Source organism: Melospiza georgiana, chromosome 4 (genome assembly GCF_028018845.1).
Source record: "Melospiza georgiana isolate bMelGeo1 chromosome 4, bMelGeo1.pri, whole genome shotgun sequence".
Lineage (NCBI taxonomy): Eukaryota > Metazoa > Chordata > Aves > Passeriformes > Passerellidae > Melospiza > Melospiza georgiana.
Genome location: NC_080433.1, coordinates 56,993,357 through 57,010,128, shown reverse-complemented (window position 1 = coordinate 57,010,128; position 16,772 = coordinate 56,993,357). Strand labels below are relative to the sequence as shown.

The following is a 16,772-nucleotide window of genomic DNA, read 5'->3' as shown; positions in this document are numbered from 1 at the left end:
ATGTACATAACAAACTCTTCATGTCTAAATATAATGAAATCTGACCTCATTGAAGAATGAAGATGTTAATTATAGACAGTCTTAAAATTTCTAGAAGAAAATTAGAAAATATGTTGTAACACTTGATAGGATATGCAGCTAATATAGGTGCAGCTAATATACTTTTTTAATGGGTGAAGGCATGTTGGAACTTGTGAACAAGTTTGTGCAATAAACAAAATGGGCAGTTACTCAAATGGCAGTGTTCCAAGTGACACTGGGGCCAGCTAACACATAGCACCAGCTAAGGTGCTGTGTGTCCCAGATGGAAACCATGGTAATCATGGGGAAGGTCTCCTGTGTTCTGTGGGCAAACTGCAGTTGTACAGTTTTGATTTGTGAGCCAAGCTGGTATGTGACACCCAGCTGATGCCAGAGCTGGACAATTAATGTGCTGCTATTCCTGTGGACTGTGTAGATGCTCTTAAAATCCACATCTAAGCCAATACTTGTAATACTTTTCCTGCCACTACTGGACCATAGTAAGTTAATAAATTTAATTCTTCCTCCTTAAGACCTATCATGAAGCCCTTTTGCTTCAATGGCTTTTGTATGGTTCTCCCCAAAACTGGCGTCACTGTGTGTTCATAATACATTTTGCGTACCTTTTTCTATCCATTGCAGGTGTTACTCTCATTTACTGGAGAGGAGGAACAGGGAGTAACTCTACTAGTGTGCAATGTATTTTGAGAAATAAGCATCTATAGTTGAGCTCTAACTGTAGCTTTGGGATACCTTCAAGCTATTTTAGACTTCAGTAGGAATAAATGCTTTACTATTGTGATTCACTCTCATGTTTCTGAGTATCTCCTCAGGTGCCTTTTTCTTACCTGATCATTCCAGTGATTTTTACAGACAGGAAAACAAGATTGTTAGCCTTTTCCAAGTACCATAGAGTATCAAAGTCTCAGTAGCAACTCTAGCAAATTTAAAGACTTTTAAAGGAGCTTCTGGATTAGCATGGTATTTATATTTCCATATGTAATTCCCTAACTGCAAATTTCCAAACAGATAAATACACGGTGTTGATGGCAGCATGTACTGCACAAGCTTCAGAGGAGAACATCTTGAACACTGTGGAACTGCTTTTATCAAGGAATGCTGACCCTAACCTCACTTGCAGGTATTGAAAGCCCCACATCTGTGAATACAGTACAGAATTTATTATTATACAGACACATGTTTATAGACATAGCTCTTGGTGGTAGTTAAGATGAAGTGTACATACTTCTTATAATTTCACTGCTGTTTGTATAAGAAAAGATTAGTACCCAGATATTTACACCTGTTAGTGCAGTTGTTAATTTGAGTAAATAAGACTCTGATCAGCTTTATTAAATTTTAAGTATATTCTTCAGCTGAACAAAATAAAAATTAATCTTAATTATTCACTTGACTGAAGTATAAGGGCAAGAAATATGTCCTCTGCCTTTCCTAAATCATATTGCTTCTTCTGCATAGGGATGGAAGTCAAATCAATTAATTCTTTAAGTTTATATCCTGCTTTTGAACTTTTTTGTGGATATCTGGCTATATTCTTTTCACAGAGTGCTTCCCGTGGAAAAGAAAATTCCATAAATAAAATACATTTATTACACTGAAATCTGGAATGATTTTAATTAAAGAGGTTAAGCTCCTTTTAGAAACAAATAATAGTGTCCTTCTTCAATTACAACTTTCTGTCTCACCAGTTTGAAGCAATGCATTGTGAGATGTCTGTAGTTTTACAGCCTGATGAAAGATTTCATTTTACATCAAAAAGAAATAAATTCTGGACTGACCCCAGGATAAACTGTCTAACCTCTGCTAAAAAAATACTGCTTAGGTCAGTTAGTTTTCAGCAGTGTGGTACATTTTTTTGTACCACACCTTTTTCATCACATTACCTGGGATATATAGACTGAGTAGCTCTCTAAAAAGAACAGAATTGAAGGCCTTTGGTTTTCCTTAGTAGAATTCAATTACTCAAGGCCCTGAACCTCACTATGAGCATGTACTGATAGACAAGGGGGAAACAGAGTTCTCCTGAAGTGAAACTGATGTCTGGTACCAAATTTAAATGCTATTCTTTTATTCTTACCAGAGACACTAGAAATTCTTCATGAGAGAAGAGAAAGCTACATACTCTGAAATAATTACATGTTGTTGTTGTCAGATACCTGGGTGTTAGAATAAACGTCCTGCTTTAAAAAATAGGAGCAGTCTTTGCATTATTAACTTTGTCTTGGCTGTTGGAAATGGAAGCAAGAGTGCAGAGCTGCAGGTTTGCATTTGGACAGGCCTTTTACTAAACTTTGGGGGAAGAGAGTGTGAAAGCTGACACAAGAGGTAGCACTTCTAATTTTTAAATTTTATTTATAAACTTAAGGTATGTTTTGCATGGTTGATCTTTATATACAAATATTTATTTACTGTCTTTTTGTGTCCTTAGACCTTATGGCTAACATGACCTATTCATGCAGATATGGTTGTGGCTTTTTCAGTTTTGCAGTAGTATCTTTCTCAAATGAAAAGATAAATTAAGTGACAATCAGAAATGTCAAAAAATCAATATTTGTGCTAAATAAAAGCAGAGACTTGAAAAATCCAGACCTTCTACTCTCAAACCTTTGAGCTGCCTTTATGCTTTTTCAGTATTTGACATATGTGTATGCCACTCCATCATTGGGTCTGCTCAGACAACAGCTGCTGTTTCTCATGGACTTCTTGCTCTGTGCTCAGAAATGAGAATAAAACACAATAAACTGCCTTGTGTGATGATAAGGGATCAAACAGCCCCTCTCTGTGGCCCTGCAGTGCCATTCCACCGTTTCATTAGGGCAGGCAGGATGTTCTGTGGGAGTGATCAAGAACTGTCAGTGAGTTGAGATTATTGTGAAGGTACTTGCTGTGTGATCTGCTTACAGCAGGGGTAGAGCTAATGTTCTGTTAGTCTCATGGTTTTCTTAGCATGTAAGAACCACAGTGATTCTAGGAAGCTTCTCTTTAGTCACCAGCCACTGGAGTGTGTGTGAATGCAAAGCAGAATACTTAACCTTCATGTCAGCAGGGTTTCATGTTTATCCTTTCTCTTTTGCTCCATCGGGGCAACCAGAAGGCTCTTCTATTTAATGACATCTGGAGGTGATACATAGAAACTTGGAGGGAGTGGGTCTAATTTATGAAATGTGTGTGGAGTGGGGAAAGACTAGGGGGAAAGACACATGACTTTTAAAGTGCAAAGAAAGGAGGTGAGTTTAGAAATGGGTAGGTAGATGTTTTCTTTGCAAGGGAGTATGGTTCTGAGCAGAAAGTATTCAGTAGTGTAACTTAGGATATTTTTGATAATTCAGAATTGGAAACTGAGTACTGGTGGCTGTAAAACAGTATTGTTGATGAGAATGTAGTGTATCAAAGCATAAGTGCTAGCTGAAGTGTTTTGAAAGTCAAACAAGCAGAGTAATGGCGAGGTGAGACATGAAGGCCCTGTAAAGCCTGCTCTGAATGGCCATTGTAGAGTACTATGGCCTGAATGCTTCATTTAAGTGAGTGCTACCTTGAGAAATTTGTTTTGCTTATCTCATGTCATTCACCTTCCTCTTGCTCCAGAATGTAAATTATATACTTTATCCCTTTGTAAGGCTTGGAAATCTTTAAGTAGGGCTTTTTAATCTGCAGTGCTTTCCTAAAGTTACCCTAGAATATGTTCTTCCAATATTACTTATTATATAGGATTTCCCACTTCATCACTAAATCCCACTAAGCCAGAAAATGGGCAAATAGATTATCTTCTGTCACTGTGAACACACTGTTGCCACTTAATTTCTCAGTTCCAGGCTTAATGTGTAGCAGTGGAGTGGGGAAACTGACTCCAAAAGCTTCTGAAGATGCTTCCTGTTTATCTGAAGAATTGTTCAGTTTACAGATCAATAGACTAAAATAGTGTCTTGCAGCATCATTTCTTTGCTTGGGGATCTCAAGAAGAAAAGATTTGAGACTAAACTCTGGATTAAATTGTTTTCTACCTGCTGTATTTTTCTAATGTTATTTATACACTGGTCTGGTTAATAAAGATGTATCTAGTTACGAGGCTTTACTTAAAACTCAGGATCACTAACTTGAAATACTGAATTTTTATAGATGTCTCCCCAGTGGAAAGAAACCTGTGTGTAAATAGGAGACATCTCCTCTCCTTCCTCTTACGAAATTTTCCAGGAAGGTGAAGTTTGTCATGCTTGAGATTGTGATCCCAAACACCAGCATGTTTATTTGTCAAGAGCAGTGAATTCTGCACCACAGATCCAGTTTAGTGACTTCTTTAAAGCTATTCAATACATTTTTGAGTCAGATGCTTGCCATCTAGGAGGCAAAACTTTATTACCAGTTCTGTTGTGGCTCTTGATTATCCACGATAGACAGCTTCAGGATAGTAGGTCTGTTCAGCTTGTTTTCTTATGATATAAGTTTTGCCCCATTTTTTCCACAAGGTAAAATGAGCCTTTAGGAACTTCTAGTTGTATCTATGGGTACATGTCACATACAAAGTTTGAGATGGCCCTAAAAAAGCTTAAATTTTTGTCATTTCTCCAGTCTTAATATAAAAGCAGGGATACTTAGAGTTTGCAGCTGTGTTAGAGGATGTTTACATTGGATATGAGAAAAAGGTTCTTTTGCCAGAGGGTAGTTGGGCATGGGAACAGGGTCCTAGGAAAATGGTCATAGCCCCAAGTTTGACAGAGCTCAAGAAGCATTTGGACAATGCTCTCAACCAGGTGGTGTAATTCTTGGGGTTGTCATGTCTGGGGCCAGGAGTTGGACTCTGTAATCCTTGTGGGTCCCTTCCAACTCAGAATTTTCTGTGACTCTGAAGATAAACAAAAATCTCTCTTCATTTCATGAGACTCTGCTTTTTATATAGGTGCTGCAAAACTGGAGGCAAACGTAGTGCTTAATTAATAAATTGCTTATATGCCTTTTAAGATTTTATTTATTTACTGACTATGACTTGAGTATCGTATTCAATATGGAAAAATGTCATGTGGCAAATTGTACCATACAAAAGGATGTAATGGGTGTTTGGACAAGAAGGTCACCTGCAAGCCAGACTGCTGAAACACAGCAGTTCCTCAAAATTATGAGAGGATTCTTAAGATCTGTCTAGATGACTATGACTACACTCTCTATGAACATTTTTAGATTACACCAAGATGTATCAATATGTTTAGTTTCTCTTCAATTTAAGCAGGAAACAGTGGATTTGCCATGTTAAAGCTTGCTGTTGTGGTTGTGGAGGTTTGTTGCAGGGTTAGGAAAGCAAGGTTTGTTTTCCCCAGTGCTCTTGTCTCCCTCCTGTGGCCGTACATTTAAATGGATGCTGCTTTCATGGGGTGGCTCACGGCCCCCTCTTGCACCTAGAGGTGCAAATTTGTGCAGCAATGCATGTATTTCCATCCTGAAACGGCCTGTACCCTTTGAAATTAAAACTCAAGCATTAAAATGGAATGCTTGCAGTACTAATTGCACAATCATGTTGATGGACCTTTTAAATGTTGTATTTATTGAGTTTTACCTGTAAATTGAGCAGTTCTTTTAGTGGCTTTAGTGTCATTGAGTTTTTGTGTTGATTTCTGGCATCATGCCTGCAGTGCTATACAGCTGTAACTACATCAAATTCTTTGGAGAAAAGACTATTCTGTAGCCTCAGGGCTTTTGTTAAGTTTTTTTTTTTCCTTTGAAAAAGCAGAAGATAGTTGTGATGTAGTATCAAAATTTAAAAAAAACGGTTGAGAGTGAGAGAAGTGAAAATGAAATCAGGTGTGATTGGAGTGGCTTTACAGTCAGATGTAAGTAGTAAATACTTCAAAGGTGGCGTGGCAAGTTAGTCAAAGGCTACCTACCACTGTAAAGAAAGAAGCATGGGAGTGAGTGTCCATGTTGAGCAAACAAGTTTGCATTTTGTTGCTACAAATTATTAGGCTATCATCAAATTCTGCTCATTCTTTAAAATACAGGTTTCTGTATATGTCTTTGTATAGACAGCTCTATAGGGATCTATAGAAATAGCAAGATACATGGATATCAGTTATTAAGTTGAAGATGGAGATTATAGTCTTTCTCTATTTTATAGTAATCTCCATAGGATAATTCATGTCAGAAGGGATTTCAGGAGGTTTCTAGTCCAACTTCTTTAAAGCTATATCTGCTGTAAAATTGGGCTAGATTGCCATCTGCTCAGTGAGACTGGAGAGTAAAACATTTCTCTGAGCAGCCACTTCCACTGATTGGCTGTGCTCCATGGTGAAATGTTTCCTCATTATATAGTCAGAACTTCTGCTTTTGTAGTGTTGATGAACTAAGTTAGAGACTAGTTCTAGAAAATAAGAAATAGAAAATCTTATTTTCTGTTCTAGACTGATGCAAGTCTTTTTGCTTCATTACCAAGTTACTTTATGTTGTTGACTGTATGTCTTGAAGGTCTGGTTACCTTTCCTTTTGCTTATCTCTGTGTGATTGACCTTTTTCCCCTAGCATAAGATTGTTTCAAATTTATAACATTACTGGGTTACATTCAGTACAATTTTAACTGTGCTTGCATAAGACAAAACATTATCCTTGTATGAATGATCAAAACCAAAGAAAGATGTGCAAAGCCTTAGTTCCAGCAGTATTCTCTGGAGGGAGGCAGAAATTTTAGGGCAGTTGCTTTAACACATGAATTTGGGGATCCCTCTAGTGGCTGATGAACTTATTAAGAAACCCAGTATTGGGAAGAACAGTCCTCCCATCAGATATATCCTAGCACAATAGAATAATCTATAGAAAGCAGGTTTTTAACATGGAGCTATACATTACAAGCAATACATAATATTTTCATTAAAAATGATTGCTTTTTAAAATACAATATATTTTAATTAAACAACAGTAATAAAATATTTTACCTTAAATCTTATTACTTAGTAGCAACCAGAAACTCTATAATCTTTTTCCTCCAATACTGCCTTTTTTTTTCCTTAATTCTGCAGTATTATTCCACCAAAGAATGTGTCAGGCATCTGGAAAGGTACTTTGCAAACAGAAGCTTTTGAGCAATATTTCGTAATGGCTTCATCTTGTAAGAGTCTCTAGAAGTGTAAGATCATGTCTTGGTTTGAGACACTTCAAAGGAGAGCACTTTGGAATGAATCATTTAAGTATTCCAACAATCCCTTCCCACCAATAAGAAATGAATAATAATAGATGAAAGAGAAAAAACAGTGGTTTATTAAGAAACAGAATGCCAAAAGGCATGGGGAAAAAAATAAATAACCGCTAGACATCATACTCCACTGCAACAAAGAGAGACTCAAAATGGTGGAAACTATCTGTTCCCAAAATGAGCCTGGTAGGAGAGTTTCAGGCTTTGTAGGACAGAGTGCCAAGATGGTGTGAGAGGCCTCCCTGGAAGGCAGGAGCCTCGCAGAGCTGTTCCAGCAGCAGACAAAGAGCTTCCCCATGGCCAGGCACCGCAGAGTGGGCACAACAGGTGAAACAGCTGGGCTGGAGCCGCTCCGTGCATCCTCTCCTAACTCCCTGCAGTCAGCAGCATCTTGGGCTGGAGCAGGGTGGCTCTGCTCCACTTCTGCCAGCATGGTGCCCCCCTGGATTTTCAGAGAGGCAGCTGCAGAATACACCCTCAAGGTAGCTCAGATATTCCTCCTGCAGCTTCTCTGAGCCAAGGGGGAAAAACCCAAACAGAACGGCCATTACCTGAGCAGAGATCAAGCAGGCAGCGATGCAAATACCACCCTGGGAAGAGACCCAAAAAACCTCACTGGAGAGCTTTGAAAAACTCCAGCATAAAAGCAATCTCCACACACACACACAAGGCCCCTACTGCAGAGTCTTAAAGATACAGATATTTTGCTTACACTAATTCTACTAGAGAGAGTTTTACATTTATGAACATTGTTGTTATTTTTAATATTCTTTCTCTTAAGTATTCAGTTGTGATTTACATCTTGCCCTCAGTGAAACTGCACATTGTTTCCAAACTTTGGATTGAAATTGTTCTGCATGTAGAACACATCACTTAGGTAGCGTATTTTAAAAATACTTTTTAAAAATGAAAATAGAAGTGTGCCAACTTTTTTTTTTTTTTGCCTTTTGATGTACTTGATTTCACCTGGCGCCTTTTCTTTCAGGAAACAAATGACTGCACTGATGTACGCAGCTAGAAAAGGCTATCCTCAGGTTGTTGCTTTTCTTGTTGCTCATGGATCACACATAAATGCCCAAGATGAAAATGGATATACAGTAAGTGATTTATTTTGTGTGTTGTATTTAATGATAAGAAATTTTAAAAGTGTGTACCACTACCTTGTTTCAAAGTACAGTTTTCTGAGAAATATTTCTCAGAATTTTCTCCTTTAGCACTGCTTTGAGATCCTCTTGCATTAATTGTCTTTGTTTCCATATTGGGCTGTGTTTTATTGATTGAAACTGTTGGGTTTTGCTTCATATGTAAAATTGGTAAAACAAAGTTATTCTTTGCAGGCCTTAATATGGGCAGTACAGCATGGACATAAAAGTGTAATTTTGAAGTTGCTTGAGCTAGGAGCTGACAAAAATCTACAGACCAAGGACGAAAAAACAGCGGCAGACCTAGCAAAAATCAATAAACATTTAGAGGTATTTCATTTCTCTTAGAAATGCAAATTCTGTGTTTTGTGTCGAAAGTGTTTTCATTATTCATATAATTTTCTGTAGAAAAATTACTTTAATAACTACATAATAGCAGCTAGTTGAATACTAGTGCTGTTACATTTATGTTTATAACAGACTATTTTCTGCTATAACACAACTTTTCATGGGTCTGTAAGGCTATATTGTAGTGTTTTGGAAACATTTTTTCTTTATTCTTTCAGAATCATTGACTTTAGATGTAGAATACAAAACAAGGGATTATTCATGTTTGCAGTGTTGATATGAGAAGTAGAAAATGTGTTTTAATCTATATGCCAAAGTATGTGAGAGAATGCAGATATCAAACTGATTTGTAGTGTATAGCTTCTCATTGAGTTTGGAAGTGAAAAGGCTAAAGCCAAAAAAAAAGAGTAGTTGGTAGTGGCCATTTTCCAAGTCCATTTTCTGGAGGAAGGTGTGAAGTAATGTACATTGGCCATCAGAAAGAGCAGCTGCTAATTAGCAGTATAGAGAGCTACTGAAGACAGCATGTATTCTCCTGAGATGTTTACTGCTGTTATCAGATGATACATGGTGGATCAGTCAGACCATATTCCTGTGTATTTTGAGCTGCTTTTATCAATTATGTGGCTTTATACACAGGCTCTTCAAAAATGTATAATTCACTCTTACGAATTGTAATTTACAGCTTCTTAACCCTTTTTTTTTTTTTTTTTTTTTTTTATTCCCTGCCAGATTCAAGGGCTAGGCAGGAGCAAAAATAATAGCTATGCCCAGAGCTGTCAGTGGCAGCTAGCAAGATCTGTGTGTGAGGCTCAGTGATCTGCTGGCTCAGGTTACTAAGAAGGGTTACAAGTGCCTTCTGCCTTTGATAAACAAGTTGTTCAGCAGGTTGCAGCCATATAATCCTGTGAGATTACTTTCTCTGACATGGAGGGAATACAGGCTTGTCACACTTGAGAGATGGCTCTTGCCTCTTGACCTGCAGTGCTAACTTTAACACAATTGCTGCAAAGTCTTGCAGATGGTATTGAGATATTTAATGGTCATGAGCTTCTTCCAGCGTCAGGGTCTGCTTTCAGGCTGTTAACAACCCAAGGGACTGTCATACAGGTGATGTCTGCAGAAACTGTTTCTGGGAGGGAAAATATTTTTCTTTGGTATTATTCTGGATATGACTGCATGTTATTTTTCTTCCAAACAGCCTGTATGGTGTTGTGTTTTAGGATTGTGACCAAAACAGGGTTGATGACATACCAGTGTTTTAGCTGTTGTCGAGCCGTGTTTGTGCAGAATCAAGGCCCTCTTTATTTCTCACTCTGCTCCCCATCTCTTGCAAGTAGGCTGAGAGTGAGAAAGAGGTTTGGAGGGGGAACAGCCCTGGGCTGCTCACTCCAGCTGGCACAAAGGGTATTCCATGCCCTCTAACATGCTCAGCAATAAAACTGGAGAGTGGCTGGGCATTGGTCTGCTGGTGGGAGGTGGTAAGTGCCTGCTTTTGCATCACTTAGCTTTTTAGCTTTTGCGTTTGTTTCTTTGTTCCCCTTCATTTATCAGATTGTATTATCTCAGCCCATGAAAAGTTTTCTCACTTTTACCATTCTCATTCTCCCCCATCCTGCTAGCCTCAGTAGGATTTTCTAGCCAGGATCAACCCACATACCTGTATATGTGTATAAAACTGGTCAGTCCAGTTTTAAATCCTAGGCAAGTGGTTTCACCATTTTTTTTAGATTTATTGAGGTTCTACTTCTTTTGCTGAATTTTCTTGTAACTATCTCAAAACCCACACAGAGGCAGTTCAGTGTCTGCAATTCATCACCAGTGTGTAGTGATGCGTACCAGAAAGCTTCTTCTTTAATGAGTTAAAAGAACCCCTGTCTGTCAGATAAAGTTCACTTAGATTGTCAGTTGTAGATTGGTAATTCTTATGTTTATATATGCACTGGAAGTGGAGACATTTAAAAGAGTCATGTGCCTTTTGTTCTTTAGAGAACTTATTGTATAGAATTCTTGTCTACAATCAGCAAAAATTACTTTGTTGGTGTTTGGCTTTTTCTGTAGTGGCAGATTCTGTAGAAGTTTTTTTGGACAATATGATAGACACCACTGTGCTCAGTGTTCATCCTTGTGTTTCTGAATTAACCAAATTCAGCGTTTCTGAATTTGGTTAATTCAGAAATGCTCTTGGTAAACTCTTAGTTTAGTCTTAACTTCTCATTATAGATGTATGCTTTAGAGAAGTGGCAGATGTTCCATGTTCCCTGGAAGTAGTAATTGATTGTAATCTTACTCCCATGTATTTTTTATGCATTTTGAGTTTTAATAATAATTAATTCATTTTGACTGTTCCAGATATTTAATTTGCTGTCGTTGGCTGCAAATCACTTGCAAGGGAGATACCATAAAACAGTTGAGCAAGAGGCTAACTGCAAATTTCTGGCAGCTGTCTCTGACCACAGTGTTGGGTAAATACAGTTGTAGTGTAATTTTAGCTTACAAACATTCCTAAAATATTGTATTTGTTCATATCAATGATTAAGTTGTTCTGAAACATAATGTGTGTCTTGTTTGGAGTGCTGCCAAGAGCCCACAGTAAGTATATTTATGTACTATCAATTTTTCAAGATTGCAAACTTCCTTGGCAATATAAACAAAGAGCATGCTCTAGATTTTTCTTACCTTTCATTTAGTGTTAAGTGTAGGAGAGCCAGGTTCTGATGTCACTTCAGTTCAGCTCTGTTAAATTTGTGTGCTCCCCTGTTGCATACTTGTTCTGTTCTTATCTTCGTTTGATGTTAAATTTTTGATGTTTTCACTGAATGCCTGTGTTCAGCTTCGTTGCCACCAGGAGCTATGCCCTTTTCTTTTTTCTTGAATCAATTGGAGAGTCAAAATTAAGTATGAACACTAGTTAAGCTCTGGAAGTTTTGGCAGAGTGTGCCCCTGACCCTGAGGCTTGAAGGTGCCCTCTGCCTGAAATCAGCACCTGCTTCAGCAACTTCAGAGATTTCTGATGTGATTTTGTACAAGAACTTGGCTAAGAAGTCCTCAACAAACCATCTGCTTGTGTCCTTCAGCTTGAGCTGCGTGGTCTTAGAAAGACAGCTTGCAGTGTCCATAGCCTGTTCTGATTGGTCAGATTGCCCCTGCTCAGGCAGTCCTGCTGATTTTGGAATGCTCTGGTTTTGCAGCATTAGGCTGATGGGCTGGTGGCAGTTCACAGGGTAGCAGTTGACAGTGCGGTAGTTTCAGACAGAGTATTTCAGGCCTCACCAGATTCTGGTTTTAGAATCCTAGAATCATTTAGGTTGGAATACGCCTCCATAAAGGCCTACCCTTGACCAAACACTACCATGTCAACTAACCTTAGTACTAAGCACCATATCCAGTCATTTCTTGGACTCCTCCAGGGATGGAGACTCAACCACCTCCCTGGGCAGCATGTTCCAATGCTTGACTACCCTTTCAGTGAAGAAATTTCTTCTGATATCCTGCCTGAACCTCCCTTGTGTCAGCTCTCCTTTTGTTGCTAGTTGCCTGGGAGAACAGGCTAACCCCCACCTGGCTACAGCCTCCTTTCAGGTAGTTGTAGAGTGATGAGGTCTCCCCTGAGCCTCCTTTTCCCCACGATAAAGAACCCCAGCTCCCTCAGCCACTCCCCATACAACTCACTTTCTAGACCCTTCACCACCTCCACTGCCCTTCTCTGGACATGCTTCAGCCCCTCAATTTCTTTCTTGTAGTGAGGGGCCCAGAACTGGACACAGAACTTGAGATGTGGCCTCACCAGTGCTGGGTGCAGGGGACAATCCCTTCCCTAATCATGCTGGCCACACAATTTCTGATCCAAGCCAGGGTGTTATTGGCCTTCTTGGACACCTGGACACACATTGGCTTATATTCAGCTGTCAGTGAGCATCCCAAGGTCCTTTTCTGCTGGGCTGCCTTCCAGGCACTCTTCCCCCAGCCTGTAGCACTGCATGGGATTGTTATGGCCAAAGGGCAGCACACAACACTTTGCCTTATTGAACCTGATACAATTGGTCTTTGCCCATTGATCCAGCCTGTCCAGATCCCTCTGCAGAGACTTGTTACCCTCCAGCAGATCAACATGCTCACCCTGCTTGCTGTCATGTGTGAGCTTACTCAGGGTACCCTCAATCCCCTCATCCTCATCATTGGTAAACTATTAAACAGGACTGGTCCCACCATGGAGCCCTGGGGAGTACTGCCAGTGAGTGGCCACCAAGGGATGTAGCTCCATTCGCCGCCGCTCTCTGGGCCTGGCATGCAGCTGTTTTTAACCCAGTGGGCTGCCAGCTTCTCCAGGAGAATGCTCTTGAAGACAGTATTGGAAGCTTGACTGAGGTCCAGACAGACAAGATCCACAACCTTTCCCTCACCTGCTAGGTGGGTCACCTTCTCTAAAAAGGAGGTCATGTTGGTCCAGCAGGACTCATCTCTCCTAAAGCCATGCTGGCTGGGGTGATTCCCTGGCTGCCCTGTACATGCCATGGAATGTCACTCAAGTTGCTCCTTCAGTCTTTGAGGGGAAGAAGGGGCAGACCTTCATTTCAGGGCCCACAACAAGACAGAGCCAAGTATGTCATAACTCAGGATTTTGGCAAAAGATATGTTGTAGCAAATACAGTAGTCCTTTCAGGATTTTCTAGGATTTCCGTTTAATTCTTTACATTACAGTTCATCTGATTGTTGAAAGCTGCTTAGTTATTTTTCCTCTTATACTTTTATATCCCTTGGTAGAGTAGGGAATCAAAATTGATATTTTGTATTTGTTTACAAATGTTAAACTCTGAACTTACAGTTCAGTGTTAACTACTTCCTCAGTCTATCTTCTGAACAGTAGTCTTCTGATGAGTTTCTTGATGAAGTCATTTCCACTATTTTTAATTACACACAGTCCTGTTTTCTTGAGAACCTCTTTTGGCTTAACTGGAACAGAAAGGGTACCACTTGTGAACTGAGTCCAGTTGATATGAATGCTATGTACATAGTTGTCTTCCTTTACCCCACTTCCACATTTTTCAGGCTTTTGTGACCCAACTTCAGGGTTCATTTGGAATGTTTTGTGACTTAAAGTTACCTTTATGTACAAAAGTCATCTCCCTTTGGGCTCAATTCAACTTATTCCACGGAAAAGACATCTGAAAAATTTTGATAGATTATGTTGTATGCTTTAAGGTACTTCTGTCATCAGGTGTGTGCAACTTCAGGTTCCTCCCAAGTGCTATGTCTGGGGAGCTTTTCTGTAACATTTTGTTATAGATGTCTTTGTTTTGTCTTTTTTTTCTTTAAATTTCCACTGTTTCTAACTTCAATCTCATTAATTATCTTTACAGTTCCTATTCAACTTTTCATGAAATGGAAGTGTTTTTACATGGTCTTGGTCTAGAACACATTAGAGAATTACTGCAGGTAATTTTGTGGTATATTTTCTACCTGTCAAGTAATACATGAAAGTAAAATGCACCTACTGCATTAAAAAGAAAGTTATATTACCATTAATATATTAATTCAAATAAATTCCTTAAACAGATTTTTTTTTATATAAAAAGGGAAGTTAAACTACAGTGGACTAAATTGGTTTTCTTGATACATGCATTAGTCACAACGTTTGATGTTTCTAACCTAGACAGATCTTTCATTGCTTCAATAATGATGTTTTGTAGCTGGTTTTGTTCCTGAAAACTGAAGTAAAACAGGGAAGAAAATCAGGTTTGAAACTGTTTTATTCTAAAATTCTTTTTGATGGCAGAAACACCTTTGTTTTATACAGGAACAAGATATAGCTTTAAGACAACTTCTGACCATGCAAAAAGATGACTTAATACAGGTCAGTTTACTACTTTAAAATATAATTTAATTTTGTCCTCTTTTTTTTAAGTGTTTTTAATGTCTTATCTTCTCATTATACATGTCTAACTTTGCAAGAATTCTTTCAACATCTTCTGCAACTTCTTGAATATTAATGTGAATATAGACAGGCTTTTTCTGAAGTATGTAATCTCACAGATCAATGAGTGATCCTGGATAAGCTAGAAATAGTTCTAGTTTAAATGTTAGTTGTTACCATTTAGTTTTTAATTGTGATTTCTCTCAAGAGAAGTCAGTGCTAGGATAAACAGTAGATAATACTGAACAACTACTTTAGATGTGGTCCTCCTTTGTGAGGTGTTAATTTTTGGTGGAGAAGGAAGAGCTCTCTTACATTACAATTGCTTAAATTGGAGAATCTTGTATCCCAGACAGGTTTGTAAAACCTTATCCACCCCCCAAAAGGGAGGAAATAGAAGATTGTGTTTCTTACAGTTTACTGCAGCTGGGAAGGTTGGTCTTTTGACTAAATGATGCATTATTACAAGGCTTCAGTTCTCAGCTAAGATGTGGTGGTTGCTTTTCTTTATTCTTGCTGGAATTTTTCCTCTGGGAAGTGAAAGGACTTTCTGTGCTTACTGGAGGATGCTATAATAAAATCCAATTATAGGAGCCTCATTGGAACAACGCAAGTTCTTCAGTCTGCAGGATTCTTCTGAGTGCTCTGTACTGGGGAACTTTGGAATCTCTGGTCTGGGATTCCAAAGAGACTTTGTAAAAACAGCCTCCTCAAGACTGCTCCCTGTACTGGAGCTAGTCCCTAGTGTCCCATGTTCTTAGTGTCAGCTTTTTTTCTCCTCATCCTGGTACCAGGGAGGTGTGCGTTCTGGCAGCTGGATCCAACATTGTATTCCTTTAGAGTGTATGTCAGCAAGGATTGATTTGCTTGATGTTTTGTCTTGTAACTGAGTAGGTAATTTTTCTGACAGAACTCACAATTAATTCTGTATTCTCAGGGGACGTTTATATAGAGAGCTTTGTCAATGAAGAGACTGTTAAGAGTTCATCTAGGGCAAAATATTGTAAGACATGTCAGTGTGTTTTGATGTTACTGCTTTTCTGAAGCCTCAGGATCATTGGACAGCATCCTGGTCTCCTGGGATTTTTAGAATTCTAAAGCCCCTGTTGATAGTAATTTTGTCTTTTAAGGAGATTCTCATGGATTTTCTCTCATTACTGTGTGAGCTGCTGTGTTGGGCATGATTGCATTAAACTGTAAATCTGAGTGTATGATCATACTGATCACTTGCTTTTTGGTATTGTAGTTAGTGCTTGTTTTTGTCCAGTGAACACTGTGGGGAGAGAATTGTGAACTTCAGTGAATGGCTAAGCTTTATGGTTCCCTCTCCAAAGAGGTGGAATTTCACTCAAAATCAAAGCTTCTGTTTCGTTGTTCTATATGGTTCAAGGCTCGTTATTATAAAAGCAAAAAATCTTTTAACAAACTGAAGTAATTACAGGGATCAGCTGCTTCTACACAGGAAGATAATATCTGTAAGAATTTAATTGCTTTGTCTGTTAACTTTGCAACAGCAGGAAACAGTTCCTGAAAAATAAGTCATGCTTTGTGTGTGGACATAAATTAATTAGTGAGTCTTCAGTTGAGAAGTTAAAAAATGGCATAACACTCCTGGCTTATTAGCTCTTCATAAGTTATCCAAAATTCTTTATGCAGTCTTGCTTTAGAGCTCTGCTAACGGTTTCTCCCCACGCTGCTGATAGAAGAAATCTAATCTGTTTCCTTGTAACTTCAGAGTTGAAAGTTTTCACTGTGATGGCAGACTTTCAGCTAACAGCCAGCTGTTTTAAAGAGCCTGGATCTTATTACTACAAAGATTAATGATGACCTTTGATGGATACCTCTGAACCAAGCTGCTTTGTATCCAGAGAACTGGGGAGAAATCCTGTCATTACATGATAAGCTTTCCTCCATCAAACAATATAGGAAGATATTTTCTCTGTAAATATCTTTATCTGTATTCTACAACAGAGCCTAAACAATGAGTCTTTCAAGCTGAAATCCTTGCATTCCTCAAGCTTATAAACTGTTCCGTTCTGGAAAAAAATGTGTTCAATGTACTGGGACATGTCTTTTCAACATTTGGAGGTTTTTGCCTGCACTACTTATGACACATTTTTTACTTTGTTTTAAGCATTTTTCTGATAAGATAGCA

General features: G+C 38.6%; 1 protein-coding gene across 1 annotated transcript in view; it reads left to right on the top strand.

The window, feature by feature from the left end:
• The window catches only part of ASZ1 (ankyrin repeat, SAM and basic leucine zipper domain containing 1), a 36,100-nt gene that overhangs the window by 8,519 nt on the left and 10,809 nt on the right, over window positions 1-16,772 (top strand). Inside the window, exons 4-9 of the mRNA XM_058022835.1 lie at window positions 1,051-1,162; window positions 8,199-8,310; window positions 8,551-8,685; window positions 11,056-11,168; window positions 14,064-14,139; window positions 14,501-14,557. Coding sequence (XP_057878818.1) covers window positions 1,051-1,162; window positions 8,199-8,310; window positions 8,551-8,685; window positions 11,056-11,168; window positions 14,064-14,139; window positions 14,501-14,557 — 605 coding nt within the window. The remainder of the gene's footprint in view (window positions 1-1,050; window positions 1,163-8,198; window positions 8,311-8,550; window positions 8,686-11,055; window positions 11,169-14,063; window positions 14,140-14,500; window positions 14,558-16,772) is intronic.